This window comes from Notolabrus celidotus, chromosome 14, assembly GCF_009762535.1.
Source record: "Notolabrus celidotus isolate fNotCel1 chromosome 14, fNotCel1.pri, whole genome shotgun sequence".
Classification (NCBI taxonomy): domain Eukaryota; kingdom Metazoa; phylum Chordata; class Actinopteri; order Labriformes; family Labridae; genus Notolabrus; species Notolabrus celidotus.
In genome coordinates this window covers 18468931-18493058 of record NC_048285.1, presented here as the reverse complement: position 1 = coordinate 18493058, position 24128 = coordinate 18468931, and the positions used below count along the sequence as shown (strand labels likewise).

Here is a 24128-nt window from a genome sequence, read left to right as displayed (position 1 = left end):
AAATAGATTTTATGATTAACTTTGTATTTTGTAACTGTTGAGCTCAGTATGTTTCGCTTGATATTTTTATGAACTGTCAAATGAATTGTTTTATTTTGCATAGTTCTGTTGATTGTCGCTGAATCTTTACACGATGAACTGTTTTGTTACAGTGAAAAGGAGTTACATACATGTGAGGAATCAATGACATGCTGCATGGAAAGCAGTATTCAGCAAATGTGGGTATTAAATCCACCTTTCCACATTTTACTGCAGAGATGAAAATGAAATGAAACCCTTTTTCCATTTTAGCAAAATGCAAATGTAACGAGGGTTCAGCTGTTAAGCCATTAGCATGACAGTGTGCACTATTTTAGGAAGACAGAAGGGGATCAAAGAATAAAGCTGTCTTGTTGAAAACTGTTTCCCCCCCTAGCAGGAATCCTGAGCTTAGACTGTTAGACTTCATGACTTCATTACTGGAGGATTTAATCTAAATGAAGTGGCAGGTAGATTAAACTCTTCATTCACCTTTCATAATCTAATCCTGCATATCACATTGAAGCCTCATATCACATTTAAGATTAACTAGACGCGAGTGTTATGTAACAACTTGGATAAATAATCAAAGTAGTGGTTGCTGTATGCGTCTTTGTATGAATCTGCAGAGATGTGTTTGCCTGCTTTGAGAGAGAACGCTGATGAGCCAAAGAGGCCCACCACTGAAATCAACATGAAGATGAATGGTGTGGTGCCTTATTGAAGATGTCTTATAATGAATATTTCAGCTTACGAGAGTAAATCCTGATTTGCTCTCTCCACATTAAATCTAGCATCATTCATTTCACTCACTCCCACAGAGAATGTCTTCCATCTTTATTAGCGCCTAAATAATAACCCAAATACTCTTAATAACAATGACAACACATAGCAGCAGCAGCAGCATCAGGTCTCTTTCTTGTGGTCAGTCATGGTTGAAGTCAGTAATGTTCATTTTGCATCATAGAGGCTATTCTATGAACTGTATGGCACCATGAAGCATCTTGTTTGACATGTCTCTAGCAATAATGCTGTTTGGTAGCTGAAGTGAAAAGCTCTGGGTTGTTGTATACTTTGTTGAGCATAAGCTATTGACTGATAACCGCGTATACTGTGTAAGCTTCCTATAGTGATCTACTGTACACATAATTGGAATAAAATGAAGAATTGTCTAGTCTGCTGCCTGTTTGTTATTGATGCTTGAAAGTTGAAAAAAGGTACTTTTTTTTTTGTTTGAATGAAATTGAAGTTGATTAAGTGAGATGTCTTAATTTCCTGTGGTTACTGTTTGTAACATCCCATAAATCCAACAGCACAGATTCAAACAATGTTAAATAAATATATGTTAAATCACAGTTAATCAATGTCATCAACGTTGAGATAGCTGATGTTGATTATCTACGATGACTCAGCATAATTGAAATATTATTATTCATGCTATTAAGAAATGCACAACAAACCCTGCATCATGCAGTATTATTACTTTGAACCCCTCACAGAAATGCTTTCAGTTCAGACTTCAGAACTACAAACAAAGCTGCGGGCTTGAAGGTACCTCAAGAAATGTCCACTAATTGTTGAAAGGATGCAAAAACAGAATCTATATATAGGTTCTTCAAAGTTGTAATACCCAACCTAGCCCAGATAGAGACGGTACAATCCAGTAAAGATGGAGGAAAGAGATTATTCAGCTGCCCGATTACTCACCCACTTCTGCTCCAGAGCCCACATCACACCCATCCTTCAGCACCTCCACTGGCTCCCCATTCAGCACCGAATCCACTTCAAGATCCTGCTAATCACCTACAAAGCCCTCAATAACCTTGCCCCCTCATACCTGACTGACCTCCTCAAACACCACCCCTGTCTCGCCGCCTCAGATCATCAGATGCCAACCTCCTGTCCCCCATCACCAAGTCTAAGCACCGCACCTTGGAGGACAGAGCCTTTGCCATCGCTGCCCCCAGTATCTGGAACTCTCTCCCTCCACACATCCGTAACTCTGACTCTCTCCTCTCATTTAAAAACCACCTCAAGACCTACCTGTTCCAAAAAGCATACAACACATGACCTCTCCCCCCACCCCACCTCTGTCCCTGTTTTGTTTTATTTGTATGTTTTATTCTTTATTTTTACTTTATGTAAAGCGACTTTGACTACTTAGAAAAGCGCTATATAAATTCTATGAATTATTATTATTATTATTATAGGCTAGTGGAGCTGGAAAGACCATTTGTACTGATGGCTGAATGTTGTAGTGTGAGAGGTGAGACACTGATAAAAAAAAAAACTATTTTCAACAGAGAATAATGCACCACTAAAGAAAAATAATGAACATAAGAGCATAAAATGAAGTCCTTTTTAAACCCATGTGTTATGTACAGGGCCCTCTTGTAAGGGGTGACTGAAAGGAGCTGATGACATGTAGGTCACACTTGCATGTCACATCATGATTTCTTTGTGAGGTGTAAACAACATTGTTTTAGTAATATTAGTTTGAAATACAATTCTTCTGATGTGTTTTTTTTGTAAAACCCAAACTACGCCAACTTATTCAAAACACAAAAAAATATCAAGTAAGATTATGTGAGGATGGTTTGAGGCATTTGGCTTTCCGTAGCGCCACGCTCGGTAGGTGGGGAAGTGAGTGCAACCCATTGCAACGCAAAGGCAAAGAGGTCAAGAGGAGGGACTGAGAAAACCACGTGTGCGCAGCAGCACCATGAGCAGCACTGTCCTTCCTCGGTAGACTTGTTTTTGTAAGCTTGTACTCTTCGTATGTAGCCAGCTAGCCTGCGTTAGCCGGAGAAGCAGATTTTTTTCAATTTCTTTCACAGACTCACAATCTCACGCAACACTGCTGCTGGGATTTCTGTTTTCTGCTGCCACACTGACTGCCGACCATGGTGAGCAAGACAGATGACATACCGCCGTCAGTGCCCAACTGCAAGCCGGTTGATCTTGCGGATGAAGCCGGAGATGGAGCTCAGGACAGCAAGGAAGGCAGCAAGACACATCTGAAAGACTCCTGCGGCTGTGGTGAGATTCTGCAGCAGACTGACTGCGTCATATCTCCTGTTGTAACACCTCAAACATATTGTAGATAGCTTGATAACACATTTCATTGTACATGCAGTCTTAAAACAAATTCATGTAACCAGCATCACTGCTTTATCTGCCTTCAGAGACGTTTATTGAATGTTTAGTTGTGTTGATTTCTGCATTGCACCGACCTAATCTGGTGACATTTACCTACATGCTTTACTGTGTGACTTCAAAGTCCTCAGACCCAAGGTGGTGGGTCTGTGGAGTTCACCCCTCCTCCTCGAAACCATCTCCTTGGTAGCCTCTCCAAGTTTACAGGGACCACCTTGTACTTAGCAGCAATGCTAATTAGCTGTGTCAAACTCGTATGTGTCCGCTGTGCTAAGTAGCGTGCTAGCCACATTCACACAAGATCAGTTCAATTTCTACATCCATTGTACATTAGCACGTCGTCTAACCTGACACTGTCACTGCATGCAAAGTAGGCTAACCCAAACAAGTTAGCCGGTATGCTAATATTAGCCTCCTCATTGAGTATGCAGCTAGTTAGCTCACCGGCTAATCAGCTAACTAGCACGCAGAAGCTCCTGTCACTGGACGTCAGGTCGTTCCGTGCTCAGGAGAGGAGTGTACGCAGTAACAAGGTGTTCTACGGGTCAAACGTATCTCGGCTGTTCATCAAACGAGTTGATCACTTGGTTCAGTGCTTTAGCTTCTGTTGCGCTACCTTGAATTGACGCACATGTTCTGTAACACAAATGAACTGAAGGTCACCTTCAGTGGAGCTGCACACTGTCCTCGTGAATATAGGGGGGGGGGGGGGCACTCTCATGGGTTCATTTTATCCAAAGGTTATGAGTCAGATACGATTTGTAGAAGATGCGTTGTATCGTTTTTGAGGTTTTAAAACTACATTTTCGAAGATGTCAGCTGTATGAATTGCCAGGCAGTCAGTGGTAACACTTAATCACCCCCTCCTCCCCCCCCGTCGTGGAGGATTACATCGAGTGTTCCTCCTCGACCGGGAAGCGGAAGTTAGCAGCTGTAGAAAAGTCCTGATAGTGCACAGCACATTGAGAGGGAAGGTTACGCTAATAATACATGAACAGACGTGTAAGCAGGTGAGTATACTGTCAGATGAAAGAAGTGGTGTTGGCTCGCAGCTGAGCAGAAGCAAAGTGTTTTCGGTATAGGCAGATTAAACCGATACGTGCTCTGATCGCCGGTGAAGTTCACGTTACACAACTTATAATAGAGCACTAGAGGTATTTCTGCAGCCTCTCTCACAGTGTGACACATGTGGGACCTTGACTTCTCTTTGCCATTTCATAGTAAGACGCAGGCGGGAGCACTACTGCTCTACCTGAGCCTGTGTCACTTTGATCATTGTAATTATTCAGGCTAATTGGCTGGAAGTTGACTTGTCTATAAGCTGACTAGTTTTTCAGTCCCTTCAGCAGCAAACAAGGAACAGTGGATGCTCTGTGTAAAGCTGAAAAAAACAATCAATTTGCTGTTAATTCAATCAAACACTGACATGAATCTGTTTCAAGCACTCATTAATAGTTTAGATTCTTTTTGAAGCAAAAGATTGAATTGGTAACCCATGTTACATACATGCTACATTTTCAACAATAATAATGAGATAAGATAAGATAAGATACTCCTTTATTCGTCCCACAACGGGGAAATTCATGGAGTTACAGCAGCAAACAAAAAGGTGTACAGTACAAGAATTTCAACAAGAATATATATAGAAAATAAAATGTCCATCAGAGACGGCAGCTTGGCCATAATTCTCCTGTCAGCCAAAAGACAATGCGATTGTGAACATATTTAATCAATAATTGATCAACTGCAGGACAGCAATTCATGACCATTTATTGGCATCAGTGATTAGATAATGGCAACGCACAACAGTGACACATTGATATATTGATATTAACAGTATCCTGTCAGTCAAGTATTAGAGACCAGGACAGGATCCATGATTTAAAGGTCTGGTAAGAAGCCTATCATCATCCTGACTGTAAGTGCATTGTTTTGACATGACACAAGCAGCAAACGACAGAGCAGACAGAGCGAGGTGTGGGTCACTTCGAGGGGTTTTAAGGGGCTTAATGCTGCCTTGGGGCACAAAGGTGACCTGGTTAATCCTAGGAAACACTGACACTTTGGCACTATTACCCTCAACAAACTGAGGTCAACAAAGCTGCATTCAATACCTGTAGTAATGTTTAATTTGAATGTGTTTAGCTTTAGACCCCCTTACATAAAACAGAAATAACACATATGCACCCTCATTAGCCATGTTCAATATTTGAATTGAGTACTTTAACGGAGCTCAGAGGAAAATAAATTCTGCACATTACGAAAAGGAAGTGTAACATCAGATCACTAAAAACACAACATTAATAGAACTAATCTTGAGTATCAGAATTGAGTTTTTTGACATTTTCTTTTATAATCATCTTTATATTTAGTCTTTAAAATGTCAATAAGCTGTGTGACAACACGGTCATCACAAGTTCACTGACAACAAAGGTATGACTGTATTTTGAGACCGGAAACTTTGAGACTCCAGACTTTCACACATGAGAATCAACGAAATGCAAAACTGGGTCCCGATTAATTTTCTCCTGATCAAATGTTAATTGGCTTAAAAGTCAATAGTTTTGCCACAGTTCATTCATCTTTTGATAGGCTTGCATGCTCTTATCGTAGTATTTATACTTTAGACTTCTTGTTGTCACATATTGATGGCAAGCCTTAGAATGATTTGTTCCCACAAACAATCCCAATCAGATTTGGTATTCAGTCTCGGTTGCAATGAAATTCCACCACAGATGCATGACTCAGACTCTGTTTGTCCACCAGGAGGCCGCCACCTTGTGGTGCAACAAACTGGATTGCACACAGACCTTGTGCTGTTGCTGTTCTCAGGGTTGTCTGGTTGGTTAACATTGCCATGACAACAGCCAGGGTCGCCCCATGTCGAGGGCTGCGGAGTAGCAAGATAGCTAACTGCTGGATTTATTGCTTTGTTATCTGGAGAAGTGGGTCAGGCTAATGAGCTGAAGAGAAGCTTATTTCTAAGTATCCCATCATCTGAGCGCCCATCATTAGAAACATCACTGTGAACCGGCAGCTTGATTCAGAGAAATGTTCAGTGAGACAAGAAATGGGGCTGTTACAGTTTAAACTAGGCTTGCTGTGTTGTGTCATTGAGTCATGGTTTTGCTCTTCTGCTGTCTTTATTTGAGTGATGCCCTTGTTTTATTAATTCTTTACCTTCACCTCAACTCTGGAAGTGAGTGAGAAAAAACAGAGTGATACGGAATGCTTTGAATGAGGTCAAATTGTATTTAGATTTCATCATAGTTGGAGTAGAATATAGAGACAAATATATTACTTTTATATTTAAAAAGTGATATGTTCTATAATATTGGACCCTCCTGCAAATAAAAAGATCCTGTGAACCCCCTCTCACACCTCAGTTTTCCAAAACAACCTTGATTTTAAGAAGTCATCACAAAACTAAGCTCTATTTCTTCTCTCTTTCCTTTAAGACAAGAGTAGACGGAGTCCTCTCATCTGGTTGAACATTACCTTCTTTCACTTCATGATGGACTTTCTTTCATTACTTTTGGCAAAATGGGTCAGTTTTGCAACACACAGGCTGCTGAATTACCTCATCAAAGTGCTTCTGGCCTTTTGTACCTTTACTTTTAGAATGTGATGAATGCCAATAACCAAAAAGGAAAAAAATCTAACACATTTGATATTCCTCATGAAACATTTCTTTCACACTTTGTGCACTTACACAGTTTGTACAATTCATTTTAGAGCTAGAGCAATGTGTATTATTGCCAGTCTCTAAAGATTGCTGACAAATGACATTTATGTGAGCTTATAATGTGGCTATAATACCCATTTTATAACAATGTGACTCGATTCAAAGGCTTGATGGAACTTAAAAGAGAAGAATCACCCGAACCAATAGCTCCCCTTGCGTTTATGGAGTTTTTATAGCCAGTGTTGGCTCATGTGTTGGTGTGTGATGTGTAAATTTACTGTTTTAATTCTCTCTTAACACTTTCATTGTGTTGTTGTTGACAGCAGCAGCCGGCAGCCGGCACAAAGTAAAAGATCTGATACCCACCTGAGCACTTTTAGCAGACCGACACAGTGAGCACTGGGCTGGTGAACATAGAGTGGCATGATGTTGCTAAAGAATCGGGTATTTCAAGAATTCAGGAAAGTTTTCTTGTCACTCCATAACATGCAAGTACATGAAAAAAAATCCATTTTGTACTCGGATTCTGGCTAAAAATGAGATCAACAGTATAAAATACATCAATACTAACATAACTTTAAGACTCTTGAATAGACTAAACTATACTCTCTGTGTAAACAAAAAGCCACACAATAAATTAAAGGTATGACACAGTGAATCCATAAGAATGTGGAGTTTGAATGTGAGTGAGAAGAGAGCACTTAGCCAAGTGACCTTAATTGTACAGTACATTGTGGATGTCTAACAATAGCAGCACAAAAACTTCCCTCAGGAGTGGGCGGATCCCATAGATTACATATAAAGATAGAAGACATGTCTCCATCTCCTCCCATTGTACAAAAACGATGCCTTGTGCATTTGAAGCCAGAGTCTGTGTAGTGGAGTCGAGTTATTGATGCTCTGCTTCTTCAGCCAACAGAAACACTTGTTAGTGTTCATTGTTTGTCCTCTGCTCTGCATTTAGGAGTAGCAGTAGAGCTGTGTTCATTACTACCAAATTGATACTACATCTAAAAACCTAAACATGCATTTGAATACAGTGCGATTCCTAAAGCTACAGAGGAACAGCTGCTGTCTCAAAACAACAAACTTTGGACTTTTAAAGGAGGTGAAAATATCCTTGAGAGCAAAGAGGGCTCAAAGTTTACAGAGAAGGTGGTTGAGTTCATCACTTTGGACTACCAGCCCATCTCCGTGGTAGAGAATGCAGGTTTTTGCCTTCTATTGTAGCTTTTGGAATCAGCCTTTGTCCTGCCATCTCAGCACTACATTAAAGTCACCACCTTACTTGAGCTGTGCAGCTAAGTTTGTGACTGCATTTGAGGTGATTTAAAACATGATGTATCTGCTGTTAGTTTTACAACAGACATTTAGAGCTCTGATGTTTGTCCCATGTCATAGCTGAGCAGAAGAGAGACTAAAAAGAGTGCTTAAAGAAAGTCAATATCGCATCATGTGGACCAGAACTGGATTCCACATCAGTGAAAATGTTGTGCTGTGTAACTGTTAGGTTTGAAAATACCAAATGAATTGATCATATTGATATTTAAGTTGATCACATATCTGTGTTTTAATGCCGCCAAGAGACCGAAAACTGATTAAACATGTGAGATATTGCAGATTTTAGAAGTGGAGTAATTCAGGTTAGCAGTTGACATCGGGTTGAGATCTGTAATAGAAAGTCTGTTAAACAGAACCACACAAAACCCAGCCCCCATTCTCCTCTACTTATTTACATTATTAACCCCCCCCCTCTTTCTGCCCTGGGTCGTTGTGTTTGTTGTATAAAGCGTGGAGAGTCGCCTGTATCTCCTTTCCTCCACTCCTCCTCCTCCTCCTCAACCATTTCAGCTCACACCCAGGGGTCGTGGTCCAGTCATGAGGCCCCACCCCTCCCTCTGGCCCTGTCTCTTCAGTTACTCTGACGCGGTTTACCCTTGACAGCATGCAAGGACACACACTGCTGGCAGCCAGCAAGTCCCAGTGAGAGAAAACAGGTGTCTGACATATACATACTCAACCCTGCTCTCTTTGGATGAATGTAACCCAGAGCCTCATTTATATTCCTGTCATTCTCCTCTCACCTTAGCTGTTGGTGATTCTGAAACAGTGGGACATGCAATTCATGCATACTTAATAACTACATCAGCTGCCTTGTAGCTCAGATTTTTTTATCATTATTTTATGAATGAGTAATCCTCAGATTGAAACATTGTCTGCTAGAGATTAAGGGCTGCTGCTAAACGCTTACAGGGTAATATGCAGGGCTTTTATTTGCCACAATCAGCTGTTAAAGTGACCGATAAATCCCTCTTGTGAGACTGAAATCCTTCAAGACTTCCTGCCTGAGCTCCAGTGTTTCAACAGTGTCGGTTTCAGCATGTTAGGGAAATTAGGTACTCTCTCAGTGGATCAGCTGAAAAATGTTCTGTGACTCATTGTCAAAGTATCTTGATCGAACATTGGTTGTCTGTGTGTTTCAGTTTTAGAGTCTCTCCGTCTTAGAAATCTTGCACAGAAATCAGGAGCCTTGTATCTGTTTTGTTGTTTTGTTTGCTTCACACACTTTTGGATTAAATGTCCATGACACCAGAATACTGTACCCGAGCTTTGTCGGCTCTGTTAACTCGTTGATGAATATTTCAGGAAGTCGTGTGTGTGTGTGTGTGCTGTGTTTGTGGCCTTGCTGCCTGGCAGCGTCTCAGTGTTGTTTATGTAGGAGAAATGTTTCGCACATGTCTGACCATCTGAAGGTAGTGTCTCCTCTTGATCAGGTTAATGACTGATGGCAGCCGAAGAATATCGGCCCACACATCTAACGGTTCAGGATGCTTCTTTTTGTTTGTGTTTGAGCTTTCTTTTTTTTAATCTTTGTTCTACTGGTAATCTGTTTCTCTTCCATCACAGGGCACAGTGCAGATACAGCCATGGTGAATGGTGATGGGGCTCATGGGCACACAGATGAAGCAGAATCAAAACAGGATGGGAGTGCCGAGGTGGATGGAGGAGAGGAGTCCAACGAACAGGAAGTGATTGTGATCCAGGACACAGGCTTCACGGTTAAGATCCAAGCACCTGGGACAGAGCCGTTTGACCTGCAGGTAAGACTGCAGACACGTGTTCAAACATGCAGAGACAGCGCTGGGAAAAGGTACTTTGCAGAATCAGATATTTGCATGTTCTTGGAAAAAAATCTGATATCTGGGATGTATATCTGGACCCTGTGGAAGTGGTGGCTGACAGGAGAATTATGGCCAAGCTGTCGTCTTTGATGAACATTTCTTTTCTATATATATTCTTGATGAAATTCTTGTACTATACACCTTTTTGTTTGCTGCTGTAACTCCATGAATTTCCCCGTTGTGGGACGAATAAAGGAGTATCTTATCTTCTCTTATCTTATCTTATGTATGCTGTTGACTTGACAATTGTAACTTTAGAGAAAGAAACACTTAAGAGCCATGATAGCTTTATAAAAATAAGAAATTTGTCCTCAGTAATAGAAAAGTGCTCCTCAATGTTTTGTGTAAAATAAAAATACATTCTTGTAGATTTTATACTCAAACTAGATTTACGGGATCACATGGAACCAGCACTGGTTAAGGGCATTTTTGGTCATAACATCATGGAATACAGGAATGTTTTCAAACTAGAAAAGAAACGATGAATTCAGACCAAATTTGGCGAAGGATCACAAGCTATTAGTATTTCTGAGGTTGTACCTTATCTACATTGTTTAATCTGCCTCTTCTCCTGCCCTACATCAGGTGTCTCCACAGGAAATGGTCCAGGAGATCCATCAGGTGTTGATGGACCGCGAGGACACTTGCCACCGCACCTGCTTCTCCCTGCAGCTGGACGGAAACGTGCTGGACAACTTTGCTGAGCTGAAGTCCATCGAGGGCCTGCAGGAGGGCTCGCTGCTCAAAGTGGTGGAAGGTCAGAGTCAGCGTACTACACAGTTACTCATTACGCAAACAGTAGTTTAACCTGGTTAGGACAGTAATCACTGTCAGTGTCTGGGCTGTAAAATGAAGAATGGATTGATCCGTGTCTAGGGGTGGGAATTGATACGATTTTATCAATGTCAATGCCATTGTCGAGTCTGCCTATCAATCCGATTTCTTATCAATTCTCCTAACGATTCCTGAGTATTTTTTTTTGAGGGGAAAAGAAGGCCCGTCGAGCCTGGATGAAAATACTTGAATTTGGAGAGGAAAAACGCTTATCCTCCGGTGGTCATCGCAGAGGTATTTTACCCGCTCTCGGTGCCTCATTTTCGGCCGTGTGTGTCCGGACGTGGCCCCTGGAGCCTGGAGTTAATTACTTTGAATTTGGAGAGGAAAAAACGCTTTTCCTTTCCATGTTTGCGTAGCAGAGTGTGTGACGTAATGCAACGTGCCGCGACATGACGTGACATAACGTTGTGCTGGGAAATTAATCGTTAAGAAGAATCGATACAATTTGAGATGTACAATTCCGATGGAATTGATCAATTGGAACCGGTTCTAAGTCGGATCTGGTTTTTCCATTCCCACTCCCTGTCATACTTATCACAAAGATAGTAGTCCATAAAACTGTCTGTCTGTATGTGCATAAAAATGCAGACTGTAACTATAAGAACATTGTTACTGCAAAGATGAGGCATTTCACTGCCTTGCGGTTACAATGTCTGCAAACACACAAGTGAAAATAAATAATCATCAAAGAGATAAAAATCAGATATTATTTGCAAGTGCAGCGACAATGCATGTGTCAACCAGGATGTGTCAACACAAAAACAATAAAACATTTGAGCTTCAATTATTTACCCTCTGTACAGCCTGCACAGTTATCTGGTGCAGGGAGTTTCATTTAGCTGCAGGCGAAAACCAAACTGAATAGTTTGCTCATTATCCTGATCTGTTACTTGTCCAACCACTCCCTTCTGCTATTTATACCCCCTGTGTTTATCTTGTCTCCTCTTTCTTCAGAGCCGTACACAGTGCGCGAGGCCCGCATCCACGTGCGTCACATCAGAGACCTGCTGAAGAGTCTGGACCCCTCAGATGCCTACAACGGGGTGGACTGCAACTCTCTCTCCTTCCTCAGCATCTTCACTGATGGAGACCTGGGAGGTATGACACCATGTAGATGAAAACAGTGCAGGGTTGATTATCATGTTGGATGCATTTGTGCTTGAATGTAGCCACATTCAGGTCTGCAGGCTCTCACCTCTCTTATTTTGATGTTGATTTCAGACAGCGGTAAGCGGAAGAAAAAGGGCAATGAGCTGGAGCAGATCGACTGCACTCCCCCAGAGCACATCCTGCCAGGCAGCAAAGATCGCCCCCTGGTGCCCCTCCAGCCACAGAACAAGGACTGGAAGGTGAGAAGGAGTAGAGGTCCGGTTTAGGGAAATGAATGTTGTATGAAAAATAAATGAATTCCTAAATCCATGCTAAAAGAAATAAAAAAAACTCAACTGTCAAATTTGTATTCATTCCCTAATGTTTCAATCCCAACAGCCCATGCAGTGCCTGAAGGTCCTGACCATGAGCGGCTGGAACCCGCCACCAGGAAACAGGAAGATGCATGGTGACCTCATGTACCTGTACATAGTGACTGTGGAGGAGCGCCATGTCAGCATCACTGCCTCAACACGTGGCTTCTACCTCAACCAGTCAGTCAATATTTCAACCTTTTGGTTCTTTGTTTCTACTGCAGAGGCCTCTCTGCCAATAAACTCTATAGACTGTTCATATATAGTATATGCTCAATGCATTTAGCAGACAAAACTGTACATGGCACTACTTTCTTTCAATGTAAAACTGTGTTAAGCACTTAAAGAGATGCAGGCTCAAGCAGTAGGTGTGCTAACAGCGTCGGGATCCTAATTTTGGATTTAAGCAAGGACTTAACCCTCCAATTAAAGAGGTGTAGTTGGATAACATTGGAGATTACAATTAGGAAAAAATGCTGTGCTGGTTAAGGAATGATTTTTTTCTTTGTTCCATAACAGTCATGATAGTTTCCTCCAATGTTTTAGTCTTTCCCATTTTTAGTGGGACACCACACATGCCCCTAATTCCAATCTAGGCTTTTTTAGAATAAACATTGGTTAATTGTCACAGATAATCTTTCAAACAAGCAACAATAATGTGAAATTTAATGTTGACCTTTATGTGTGTTTATATTCCAGATCTACTACCTACACCTTTAACCCTAAGCCAGCCAACCCCAGCTTCTTGAGCCATTCTCTGGTGGAGCTGCTGAGCCAGATCAGCCCTGCCTTTAAAAAGAACTTCACTGCCCTGCAAAAGAAAAGGTAAAAATAGGTCTCTCTCTTTTTTTTTTTTTTTTCTAAGATTGCCTATGTTTGTTGTCAATTTCCTTTCATGGTGAACAACTTTGTGTCTGAGTGATTCAGAAGGTCAGTACTTATTCAGTCTGTTATGAAAAAGTCTATCTTTTCTTAAACCACAGCCTCTGTCCTCTACTTTTTCTGCACTGTAAACAGGTTCTCTTTGAGTTTATTGGTACACTTCATTTGCACTTCTTCTTTAATTCTTCTGAGGGTCATTCCTTCATACATTCACTTTATTGTATAAGTCAAGACCTGGTGTTGATTTAGGTCAAAGCCTTAAAGCAAAGTAAGAAAATAAGCTAAAAAGGTAGAATTATGAGAGGTAAGGTCAGAGCTCAGCATTTCTGCCATCTATCTGCTATAATTTCAGTGTTTATGGGCTCTTTACTGCAAGGGCAAAGTTTGATGACAAGACAAAGATACACAAAAGTATCTAAAATAACCAATTCCTGTTTTGTTTTTTTCCTGCAGGGTCCAGAGACACCCGTTTGAGAGGATAGCCACACCTTTCCAGGTGTACAGCTGGACAGCTCCACAGGTAGACCACGCAATGGACTGTGTCCGAGCTGAGGACGCCTACACCTCCCGCCTGGGTTATGAGGAGCACATACCTGGACAGGTTGGGACAACCTAACCCTAACCTCTAAACACAGAAACACACGGGCCAGTTTGTTATTTTTTTTCCCAAGTATTTATATGTTTGTTCATGTTAATGTTTATTGCAGACCAGAGATTGGAACGAGGAGCTGCAGACCACTAGAGAGTTGCCCCGTAAGAACCTGCCTGAACGCCTGCTGAGAGAGAGAGCCATATTCAAGGTATTTGCTGTTTCAGCCATTGTGTACTGATGACATCAAATCAGTCTTCAAGCATAGAATCGGTCTTCACACAACCAACATTAGAGACCACACAACAATAAATCACCCAAACTTCTGACAAATTTTCCTATCTGGCAGTGTGACTTGAACACTTTTTCCTCCTGTAGGTCCACAGTGACTTTGCTGCTGCTGCCACTCGAGGCGCCATGGCAGTCATCGACGGGAATGTAATGGCCATCAACCCCGGTGAGGAAACACGAATGCAAATGTTCATCTGGAACAACATCTTCTTCAGCCTCGGCTTCGATGTGCGGGACCACTATCGCGAGCTGGGCGGGGATGCCGCCGCTCACGCTGCGCCCACCAATGACTTGAATGGAGTACGAGCTTACGGTGCTGTGGATGTGGAGGGTCTGTACACTTTGGGGACAGTGGTGGTGGATTACAGGGGATACCGTGTCACTGCCCAGTCCATCATCCCTGGGATTTTGGAGCGCGAGCAGGAGCAGAGCGTCATCTATGGATCCATCGACTTCGGAAAAACGGTGGTGTCTCACAGCAAATATCTGGAGCTGCTGGAGAAGACCAGCAGGCCACTTAAGGTCAGTAACATGATATAGTTTTCTCTTTAAGTTATTCCTTTCTTTTTACAGTAAGTTAATTTGCTTTATGATGTGTGTGTGAATTTCAGGTCCAGAGGCACAACGTTTTAAATGAGAAGAATGACTCAGTAGAGCTGTGCTCTTCTGTTGAGTGTAAGGGCATCATTGGAAATGATGGCCGCCACTACATTCTGGACCTTCTTCGTACCTTCCCTCCTGACATGAACTTCCTGCCTGTGGACGGAGAGGTGCTGCCTCCAGAGAGTCAGCGCCAGGGCTTCCCCCGCCAGCACCGCCACCGCCTGGCTTGTCTACGCCAGGAGCTTATTGAGGCCTTTGTTGAGCACAGGTTTGTGATGCAGTACATCATCTCTTTGGATCCTAAGAAGAGCTTTTTTGGTGTTAAACTGTTGCTTTTGTTTCTCTTCAGATATCTCCTCTTCATGAAGATGGCAGCATTACAGCTCATGCAGCAGAAAGCAAACAAGGACACAAAAACTGAAACACCTGCCATCACAGAAACTGCTGAAACACCCACAGAAAGCAAACCTGATGCAACTCAGACACCGACGGCCTCATCAGACTCTCCCAGTGCAACAGATATCTCCACGGACAGCACAAGCACGACAGACAACGACACCTCTGCTGCCCCACAGACGGCAATGGACGGTGAAGAAAACTCCTCAAAGCCCACCACAAATGGGCCTCTAGAGCTCACAGCCACCCAGAACGGGGAATGCAAGAGCCCACTGGAGGGTAAGGAGCTTGAGGAAAGTATTCCAGGATTAGCTCAGGCCAAAGAGCTGGCGGAGACCTTAGTTGCCGAAGATGGATCTTGTATTGGTATGTCCCCAAAAGAAAACACCCCGTAATGTGAGGCCAAGACAAAGCAGGGAGAGGTACTCTGGTGGATTATAGAAAAGGTCGTTTAGAAAAGCAGTGATTTATTTTAGAGAAAGGTGAATCAGAGTGGTAAAGGATCAGGTGTGGCATCATGTACTGGGTATTAGTGTCTTCTTTCCACCAGAGTAGCTGTCCCTTCTGTCCTCAGCCTACAGAGGGGATGAGTGTTGCCCCCGCCCCCTATCCCACCCGTGCCCCTTCATCTCACCTCTCACTGTTCCAGCCTGCACTGTGCCTCTGCTGTGGGATTTGACCCATTAAAAAATAATCAACTGCACGGTTCTTTAATCTAAATGTGTTGTGGAGTGCAGAAATATTCTCACATTCAATGATTTGCCTGAAGCCCAATTGATACTGGATTACAGCCGCCTGCTTGCCAAACACACTGACCCAATCTGTGGTGTTTGTTGAAGTTAATTCATTTTTTTGAAACTGTGGTGGGTACACAGTCAAGGCCATGTCCACATTAATTTCAGCAAATTACTGACAAATACATCATCAGCAAAATCAGTCTTGCTATACCTTCCTAAAATGCATGTAATATGCATCAGTGAAACACTGCAAAATGTTACACATTGACAGCATCATACATTATCCTCAGTGCATCTGCTAAGTAGACTAATATGTTGAGAATAAATTGGAGGTGTTACAGAATATGAGGTGACCAAAAAATCAGCTTCTTTACATTATACAGCCACAGCACCTGATGTCTGACCAGCTCATTGCTTTCATGACTGGCTTAATGTGGACATGGCTTGCACTGTTTCTGTTTGGGTTTGTTGATAAAATGTGACTGTGTTTGGTACTTTAACTTTAACTTTTTTTTTCTCATATCTGATTCTAATCGAAAACAGATCCCAAGAGCCGGGAGGTGGTTCTCAATGCCTGCAAGGCAGTCGGCTCCATCAGCAACACATCTTTCGACATTCGCTTCAACCCTGACATCTTCTCCCCAGGTAGGCATATTAGTCACACGCAGAAAATACATGGAAAACCTTGAAAAGATTTACTGTTGTTGTAAGTAAAAGCTATATGTGCCAATATTTTTGACAATAAAATGAGCTGTGTAGCCTTAAAAAGAAACAAAACAATATCATAAAGATGGTCTTTAAATACCTTTTATTTAATGGTTGAAGGATTTAGATTCTTGTTCTTCTCAGGAATTCAACTTAAAACCAAAATCTGTACAAATAAAATGTATAGCCTTTCATTTTTTCCTATTTTGTGGTTTATGCAGGCTGATATTCAAAAAAATTAAAGGTCTGAAATAAAAAAATGATCGTTCCAAGATCAACATGTCCATGAAACACACTAAACTCACAAGCTCTAAGCTTGAGATGATTTTAAAACACAGTGACTGATGTAAGAAAGGGCAAGAATTTTGAAAAAAAGTCACAATTAGTCTGCAAATGTTGTCAGAAACTGTCCCACACATACCATGAGCCAAGCTGCAGTGTCTCAACCTCACAGATGGTTAATCTTCCTACTATTTTTAATTTAAGAGCAGCCAAGATAACAGTAGCATTTCATCCATTTGCATCCTGTGAGCTGACAGATTTCAGTCTTGCTTGTACTAATGTTTTGGCAAATTTGCCTCCAAATGTCCTTCAAGTGGTATGAGACAGAGTTAACAACTCATAGGAAAATATTAGTACAGAATTGACTGTTTGTATTCATGTGTTGTCCAACAGGAGTGCGTTTTCCAGACGACAGCACAGATGACGTGCAGAAGCAGAAACAGCTCCTTAAAGATGCTGCTGCCTTCCTGGTTTCCTGTCAGATCCCATCACTGGTCAGTGACACAGATACTCACTCAACCAGAAAATTCAACCTCTATATGACCTGGATCTGACTTTAAAATCATATGTGTGAATGTGTTTCTTATGACCAGGTTAAAGACTGTTTGGACCACAGTGCTGTTCCCATGGATGGAGCCACACTGACAGAGGCCTTGCACCAGAGAGGCATCAATGTCCGCTACTTGGGTACAGTTCTAGAGTTTGTGGACAAAACTCCTGCCAAAGCCCAGCTGGAGCACTTCTATGTGAGTTTAAAGAGTTCAAACACTGTCCCATATTTTTTTCCCCTTTTCTTGCCATTCTAATGTTTCCTTTTTCGTCCTGCAGAGAATAGGAATTAGTGAGCTGATCACCAGATGTGCGAAACATATCTTCAAGACGTACCTCCAGGTTAGTAAAATCAATGTGATCATCATATAGCCTCTTTTAAAGACAAACCCACATTTGTTCTGATTAATATTCCCTAACTCATGACATCCTACAGGGTGTCGAGTTGTCTGCCCTCTCTGCCGCTGTAAGCCATTTCCTCAACTGCTTCCTGAGCTCCTTCCCTGACGCAGTCGCCCATCTGCCTCCCGACGAGCTGGTGTCACGCCGCAAAAGCCGTAAGCGCCGCAACAGAGTCCCCGGCGGTGGAGACAACACGGCTTGGGCCAGCCTGACACCCAGTGAGCTGTGGAAGAACATTGCTTCTGAGGCCCAGAGCTACTATCACTTCACTTTACAGTGGTGAGGGATCCATCTGTTCATGCAGAGGGAATTTTAAAGCTGCTTTTAGCATTAGCATTTTGTGTGATTTATAGTTGCAAATAATGTGTTTCTTTGTGCAGTGAAAGTGTGGACCAGGTGGTGGAGAAGTACGGCCTCCAGAAAACAACTTTACTCAGAGAAATTTCAGTCAAAACTGGCATCCAGGTAACTCATTAAGCCTCCAGACATCTCTTCATGCCTCTTTGGAAAAAAAACAACACAATCATAATGTTTCTTTTATGTTTCATTTCCCTCCAGATTCTGATAAAGGAGTATAACTTTGACAGCCGCCACAAGCCTGCCTTCACAGAGGAAGACATCTTGAATATTTTCCCTGTTGTGAAGCACGTCAACCCCAAAGCCTCAGATGCCTTCCACTTCTTCCAGAGCGGACAGGCCAAAGTGCAGCAAGGTAAATATTTTACTTGCCACTACTTTCAAGGTAAATCTACTTCAGCCAAAGTCACTCAATCTCCCATTCATTTCTTCCCCAGGTTTCTTGAAGGAGGGCTGCGAGCTGATCAACGAGGCTCTTAACCTCTTTAACAACGTGTACGGAGCTATGCATGTAGAGATCTGCGCCTGCCTGCGCCTGCTGGCACGCCTTAATTACATCATGGGAGACCACCCTGAGGTAGGCAGAAATATGACACCTTTTAGCATGTCAGCAACTTAAAAGCGTCCTATTGATTTCATGTCGCTAAATGACGTTTGTGTATTTACCATCAGGCTCTCAGCAATCAGCAGAAGGCTGTACTGATGAGTGAACGAGTCCTTGGTATCGAACACCCCAACACAATCCAAGAATATGTAAGTTATCACAACAAATATTAATGCTGAAAATGATGATTTTATTATCCTCTTACGTTAATGTTTCCATTCACCTCACAGATGCACTTGGCTCTGTACTGCTTTGCAAACGGCCAACTATCCACCGCCCTTAAGCTGCTGTATCGCGCCCGATACCTCTTGTTATTGGTGTGCAGTGAGGACCACCCAGAGATGGCTCTGCTAGATGTGAGTCTTTACCCGAAGCATTGATCCTGATTTAATTCTAACCTACCACAAGAAGACTTGCCTTTTTTTTTTGAACTCCTGACAGAATCAATGACTTTTATTCTTGCTCTTCTCTTTCTTTCCTCAGAGTAACATCGGGCTGGTGCTGCACGGAGTGATGGAGTATGATTTATCGCTGAGATTCCTGGAATACGCCTTGACCGTCAACACAAAGTACCACGGACCTCGGTCCCTCAAAGTGGCCCTGAGGTAAGAAGAAGCTCCTCATGTGTATGCATATAGCAGGAACTATGCTGTCTGACACGATGTTGACATTATAGGTGCCTTGTGATTCTTTTTCAGTCATCATTTGGTGGCAAGGGTTTATGAGAGCAAAGCTGAGTTCCGCTCTGCACTCCAGCACGAGAAAGAGGGCTACACCATTTACAAGAACCAGGTCTGTCTCAACTCTACTCATTACTGAAACACTTGTCGTTATTTCGTATTACATATGTTTTTAAATCTTATGTGTACATTTTCTTCCACTCAGATGGGTGAGGCACATGAGAAAACCAAGGAGAGCTCAGAGTACCTGAAGTATCTTACCCAGCAGGCTGTAGCTCTGCAGAGAACCATGAACGAGATCTACAAGAACGGCTCCAACGCCAGCATCATGCCCCTCAAGGTGACTGCCAAATCATGACGACCTGTTTAATGGCTTCTGTTTCATCACCACCTCCTCCTAGCAGTGATGATGAGTGATATGCTATCTTCTGTTTTTCAGTTCACTGCTCCCAGCATGGCCAGTGTTTTGGAACAGCTGAACATTATCAACGGCATCATCTTTATACCACTCAGGTAGAGTAGGAGGAGAGCTTTATCCTATGGGTATACATGGGGAAACATTTTACCTCACTGTCTGTGATACCAATATATTTTGAGAATTTCTGCAGACATAAAACCTGGAGTCAAAAATACAGCTTAAATTTGATCTGCAAGAAGTTCATTTATAATTTTTATGGTGTTTCCCTTTCAGCCAAAAGGATCTGGAGAACCTTAAGGCAGAGGTTCAGAGGCGGCAGCAGCTGCAGGAGCTGGGAAAGAGTGAGGAGCCCATTGAGGACAGTCCACTTGAGCTAGAGGACAAAATTCCCATCGATTAATGTCTAAATGCCCTCAACATGGCTACTTTCTGCTATATGGGAGGGGGGAGGCCGTGACTTAACAGCAGTGTCGCTGAGCCTGTGGAGTTGAGAGCGGAGCAGTGTGAATAAGCATTGAAATAAACAGGGGAAGGGATGGGTGAAGGCAGTGCAGAGAACAAACTGTATGAACTGTAGGACGAGAACGCAGAGAGGGAACTTCCTACAAGGTAGGAAAGAGCAGAGGACAAAAGTACAAACAACATAGAATCAATGTAACGTGCAATCTGACAAATCCCCGGCCCGAGAACCTGCTGATGCAGATGTTAGCTGCTGTAGAAATACAATCGCATATGAACGCGGTTACAGCCGGGGGAGGGAGACCAAGGACGACCATGACATTGTATACCAGAGCCTTATCCACTGTACCATAATCCTCCGATAATACTTCTTCTTCTCAGCTCAAACACCCCACAGCACTGTTAGCCCAGGACCATATTCTGCCCCGCCATTCCTTATAGCGCCTTGGAGACCCCCAGGCATGTAGCCACCCCTCCCTCTCTGACAGTGCTTTAAATGAGGAAGCACTGACCCTGTCCTAGAACTCAGGGTTACTTTCTACTGTGCACTAAGACCAGAATACAGTCACTAAATTCAAGATTTTTCAAGTTGGGCTTCAGAATGTAAATCCCCTTCTTGTGGCTGTTTTGAGCCGCTTCTGCAGCAGTCACCCATCACTCTCACACTTCCCTGGTGGTTAATTAATTTAATCCTTCTATCATTTTTACTTTACGACATCCCAGGTGGGTGCCTGCTGGGTCTGATGGTTCCTGTCTCTCTGAGCAAGAAAATAGTACAGTCACACAATAGTGAGCCTTCAACCGGTTTGATTTCATTTGCTGGATTTTTTTTCTTTTTTTAAGTAAATGGATTTTGTAAAAGTGCAAAGGAAGATAAGAAGGTATTTTATGCCTGTTAATCATCAATTAATTTAAGCCATGTCTGTTTTATAGAAAAATGTATAGAAGTGGAAGAAAAGATGTATAAATCTCTATCAGATTTAGACAGGTGCTTGAATGATGTTAATGGAGAACCGCAGATTCGAGACATCCACCTTACGCAGTAGATTTATCTATCTATATACTAGCTGTGTTCAATACTCTATTTTTACACATTGAAAGAATATGTGCATGTATGTTTGTATGTGTGACTGTGTGTGTCTTTGTTGTAGTCCAACAGAAAATCTATCGGCCAGGGCTGTTGCTGCTTTCACTGCTGGTGCATAGTTTGAATAGAGGCTAAAAGCAAACATTGGCTTTCCAAATGTTTTATTTTTCTACTCATAGTCGACCTGTTGGATGGCTAATGCCTCCTTTCTTTAATTAACCATGGCCACCAATGTTGTAAATCTGTTTCTGTTTGAATTGGTACTAAAATGAGCCTCTTCTCATCATTGGCAGTAGAGACTGATTTATTGTTGCAGGGTGTGATATTTTTTCTGATTCCACTATTGGGTCCTCTTTTCACGTGTGACGGAGACGAAAACCAGCCAGGAGTATCTGTTTATTGAGCAGCGTTTAGTGCACTTTCTTCTGCTGTTTGAATGTGCGTTCATGTTCACAGCACAACCAAAAGTGGACAAAAGAAGAGCTGCCTCAATGTGGTGTACCAAAAAAAGACTGATAAAGGTTTGTGTGCGCTTGTATACATGCAATGTACCCCTCCCATGGCAATTTGTTACTTAATTGTTGCCGTGTCTAAATGTATGTGATTAAAGCAATAGAGAGATGGGGCTGGAACTGATTGTTTTTCAAGATTGAGGTTTTTACTCTGCAGAAAAACATGCAAGTTGGACTACTTCCTGTATTGGTCAAACACCACAAAAATGAGGGAGCTATAGGAGAGAAAGTAAAGGAGAGCTCTTCAGACTGATTTGATTGTTAGTGATTCTTTTTTTCTTGATTGTGCACCTAAAACAAGATGTCATAACATCAATAGCAGAGACTGGTGTGTATTGTGCCTATTGTGTATGCTTCCGAATGGAACCAGGGCGATAACAGGTAATAACTTTATGACATATGCCTCTTGATTTTGTTTTTTGGGTTTGCTGTATCTTTTTTTTTTTTTTATCAGTTTCTTTACCCACTTCATTTTCTTTTGTCCCCTGCTCACCAAGTAATAGCAATACCAGCAGTGTCCACTGAGTGGCACACCGACTGTTTCAACCTGAAGGACATTCATTGACCCTTACTGGCAGTGCAAGCGCACACAAGTAAACTATGGAAGCAGAAATGCAAATCACAAAATTAGCATTTTAAAAAAATATTTCATGGTTCAAAAATATGGCCAAGATATGCAAAGAAGTGATACAAGTTGAGTTTTTTCTTAACCTTTTACCATCAAATCAGCAGTGTATGACTTTGTGGCCATTTTATAGTTTAAAACAGAATAAACCATCAAGAATGATAAAACTATTTGTGTGCACGATAAGTGTTTTGATGCACACATAGGGCTTCTGTTTAGTCAAGGGCACAGATTGTACTGCACTGGAATACAAGCTAACATTTCTGTCTTGATTTGTGTGGTTGTAGAAGTATTTAATTTTATTAGGAATTAGCATCAGAACTGAAAAAGAGAAATATGGTGTAACAAGACTAGGAGCAAAGGTTATTCTTTCACAAATGATTTGCATACTTGTTAGTTGCTGGTCTGAAAAGCATAGCAGATGTGGAACGTGAATACTAACTGAATGACAAATACAATCAATAAAGAACAAAACATTACGATTTCAGATAAAAGGTTCAGTACAAAATCTTAAAGACTGAGAGGGAAAAAATGGTCTAATATCTACCCTTAAGATGTTATACCGCTAGCCATATTGCATTTGTTGTCACTGTGTGAAACCTATAAAGATGATTGCGTAAAAGATTTGTGCTCTCTTAGCTGAAGAAACTTTTTATGCACAAAGGCTCCTTAGGCCAAGTGTTTTAACCCGCTTCCTCTGATGATGTGTGGCATTTGTGTGTTGCTCTTTACAAAATAACAATTTAATTATATTTTGGACTGAGTATTCTTTTTTTTAAATTAAGATGAATAAAATAATACAAGCAAATGTGTTGTTTGGGGTTTGATAACTTCTTCATAAAGCCTGTAGCGGAACAAGTAGTAATAGCTTTCTGTTAAAGACTGTGCTGAGTTTTTTTTTGTATTTGTATTACAAAATTACTTCATGTGCACAGTCGTGCACTCTATTATTTTGGTAGGGCTGTTTGTACTACATGTTACTCTAAACTTAAAAGTAGTTTAATCTAGAACCATTTATTACAGGCTGACTACATTTTATTTGATTTCTCTTTTCAATTTGCAACACAAGCTGGAGAAGCTATATCAATGTAGTGGTAGACACATACAAAGGTTATGTTTTTAATGTTGTAAATAGAGTATAATTGGAGGAAACAGTCATGTAAATACAAGTAACTAAGAAGTAACAGTTAATTTATACATTTAGAAAAGCATTTAGTAATGGCAAGTCTTTAAATCAGTTACAATATATTTAATTGTATCCTTAATTTTAATAACTACGGTTAACATGTATGAATGGTCGGTATCCACGAAGTCAAACTTGAGAAAATAATGCTTAAAAAAATAAGACTGTTTCCTTTTTCATTGGCATCAATCAATCAATCAATCAATCAATCAATCAAGCTTTATTTATATAGCACCTTCATACAAATCAAATGCAACCCAAAGTGCTTTACAGCGATTGAAAAAACGAGAAAGAAGCAGAAATTAAACAATGGCAAGACATTAGGGGACAATAATAATAATAAGAAAAATATTAATAATACAAAATAAAAATGGGAACAGCATAAAACAGAGACCAATGCACACCAAAGTAAAATATGTGTAATTA

At 41.5% G+C, this 24128-nt stretch overlaps 1 protein-coding gene across 4 annotated transcripts; it reads left to right on the top strand.

Annotated features, from left to right (window-relative positions):
- Positions 1-2650: 2650 nt before the first annotated feature.
- cluha (clustered mitochondria (cluA/CLU1) homolog a) lies at positions 2651-22147 on the top strand. 4 transcript variants are annotated; one of them, XM_034700293.1, is made up of 27 exons: positions 2651-3057; positions 9767-9960; positions 10627-10798; positions 11833-11976; positions 12100-12227; positions 12367-12521; positions 13041-13166; positions 13677-13824; positions 13931-14023; positions 14191-14625; positions 14715-14974; positions 15056-15381; positions 16383-16484; positions 17220-17320; positions 17420-17572; positions 17655-17717; positions 17812-18056; positions 18158-18242; positions 18336-18489; positions 18572-18711; positions 18807-18887; positions 18969-19094; positions 19222-19343; positions 19437-19530; positions 19624-19758; positions 19858-19931; positions 20110-22147. In XM_034700293.1, exons 1-27 carry the CDS (start codon positions 2922-2924, stop codon positions 20234-20236), a joined length of 4119 nt encoding a protein of 1372 aa, XP_034556184.1. In that variant the 5' UTR covers positions 2651-2921; the 3' UTR covers positions 20237-22147. The 4 variants fall into 4 exon arrangements, with proteins under 4 accessions (XP_034556184.1, XP_034556183.1, XP_034556186.1 ...); XM_034700292.1 differs by having other exon boundaries at positions 2657-3057; positions 15056-15468; XM_034700295.1 differs by lacking the exon at positions 2651-3057 and adding an exon at positions 4061-4184.
- Positions 22148-24128: the final 1981 nt, after the last annotated feature.

What these genes read in the sequence shown, in the direction of transcription:
- cluha (XM_034700292.1), top strand. Translation starts at nt 2,922, where the DNA reads ATGGTGAGCAAGACAGATGACATACCGCCGTCAGTGCCCAACTGCAAG. An exon ending in GAGAGAGAGCCATATTCAAG is followed by an intron (nt 14,024 to 14,190) that starts GTATTTGCTGTT and finishes TTCCTCCTGTAG; the next exon opens with GTCCACAGTGACTTTGCTGC. An exon ending in CCCTGACATCTTCTCCCCAG is followed by an intron (nt 16,485 to 17,219) that starts GTAGGCATATTA and finishes GTTGTCCAACAG; the next exon opens with GAGTGCGTTTTCCAGACGAC.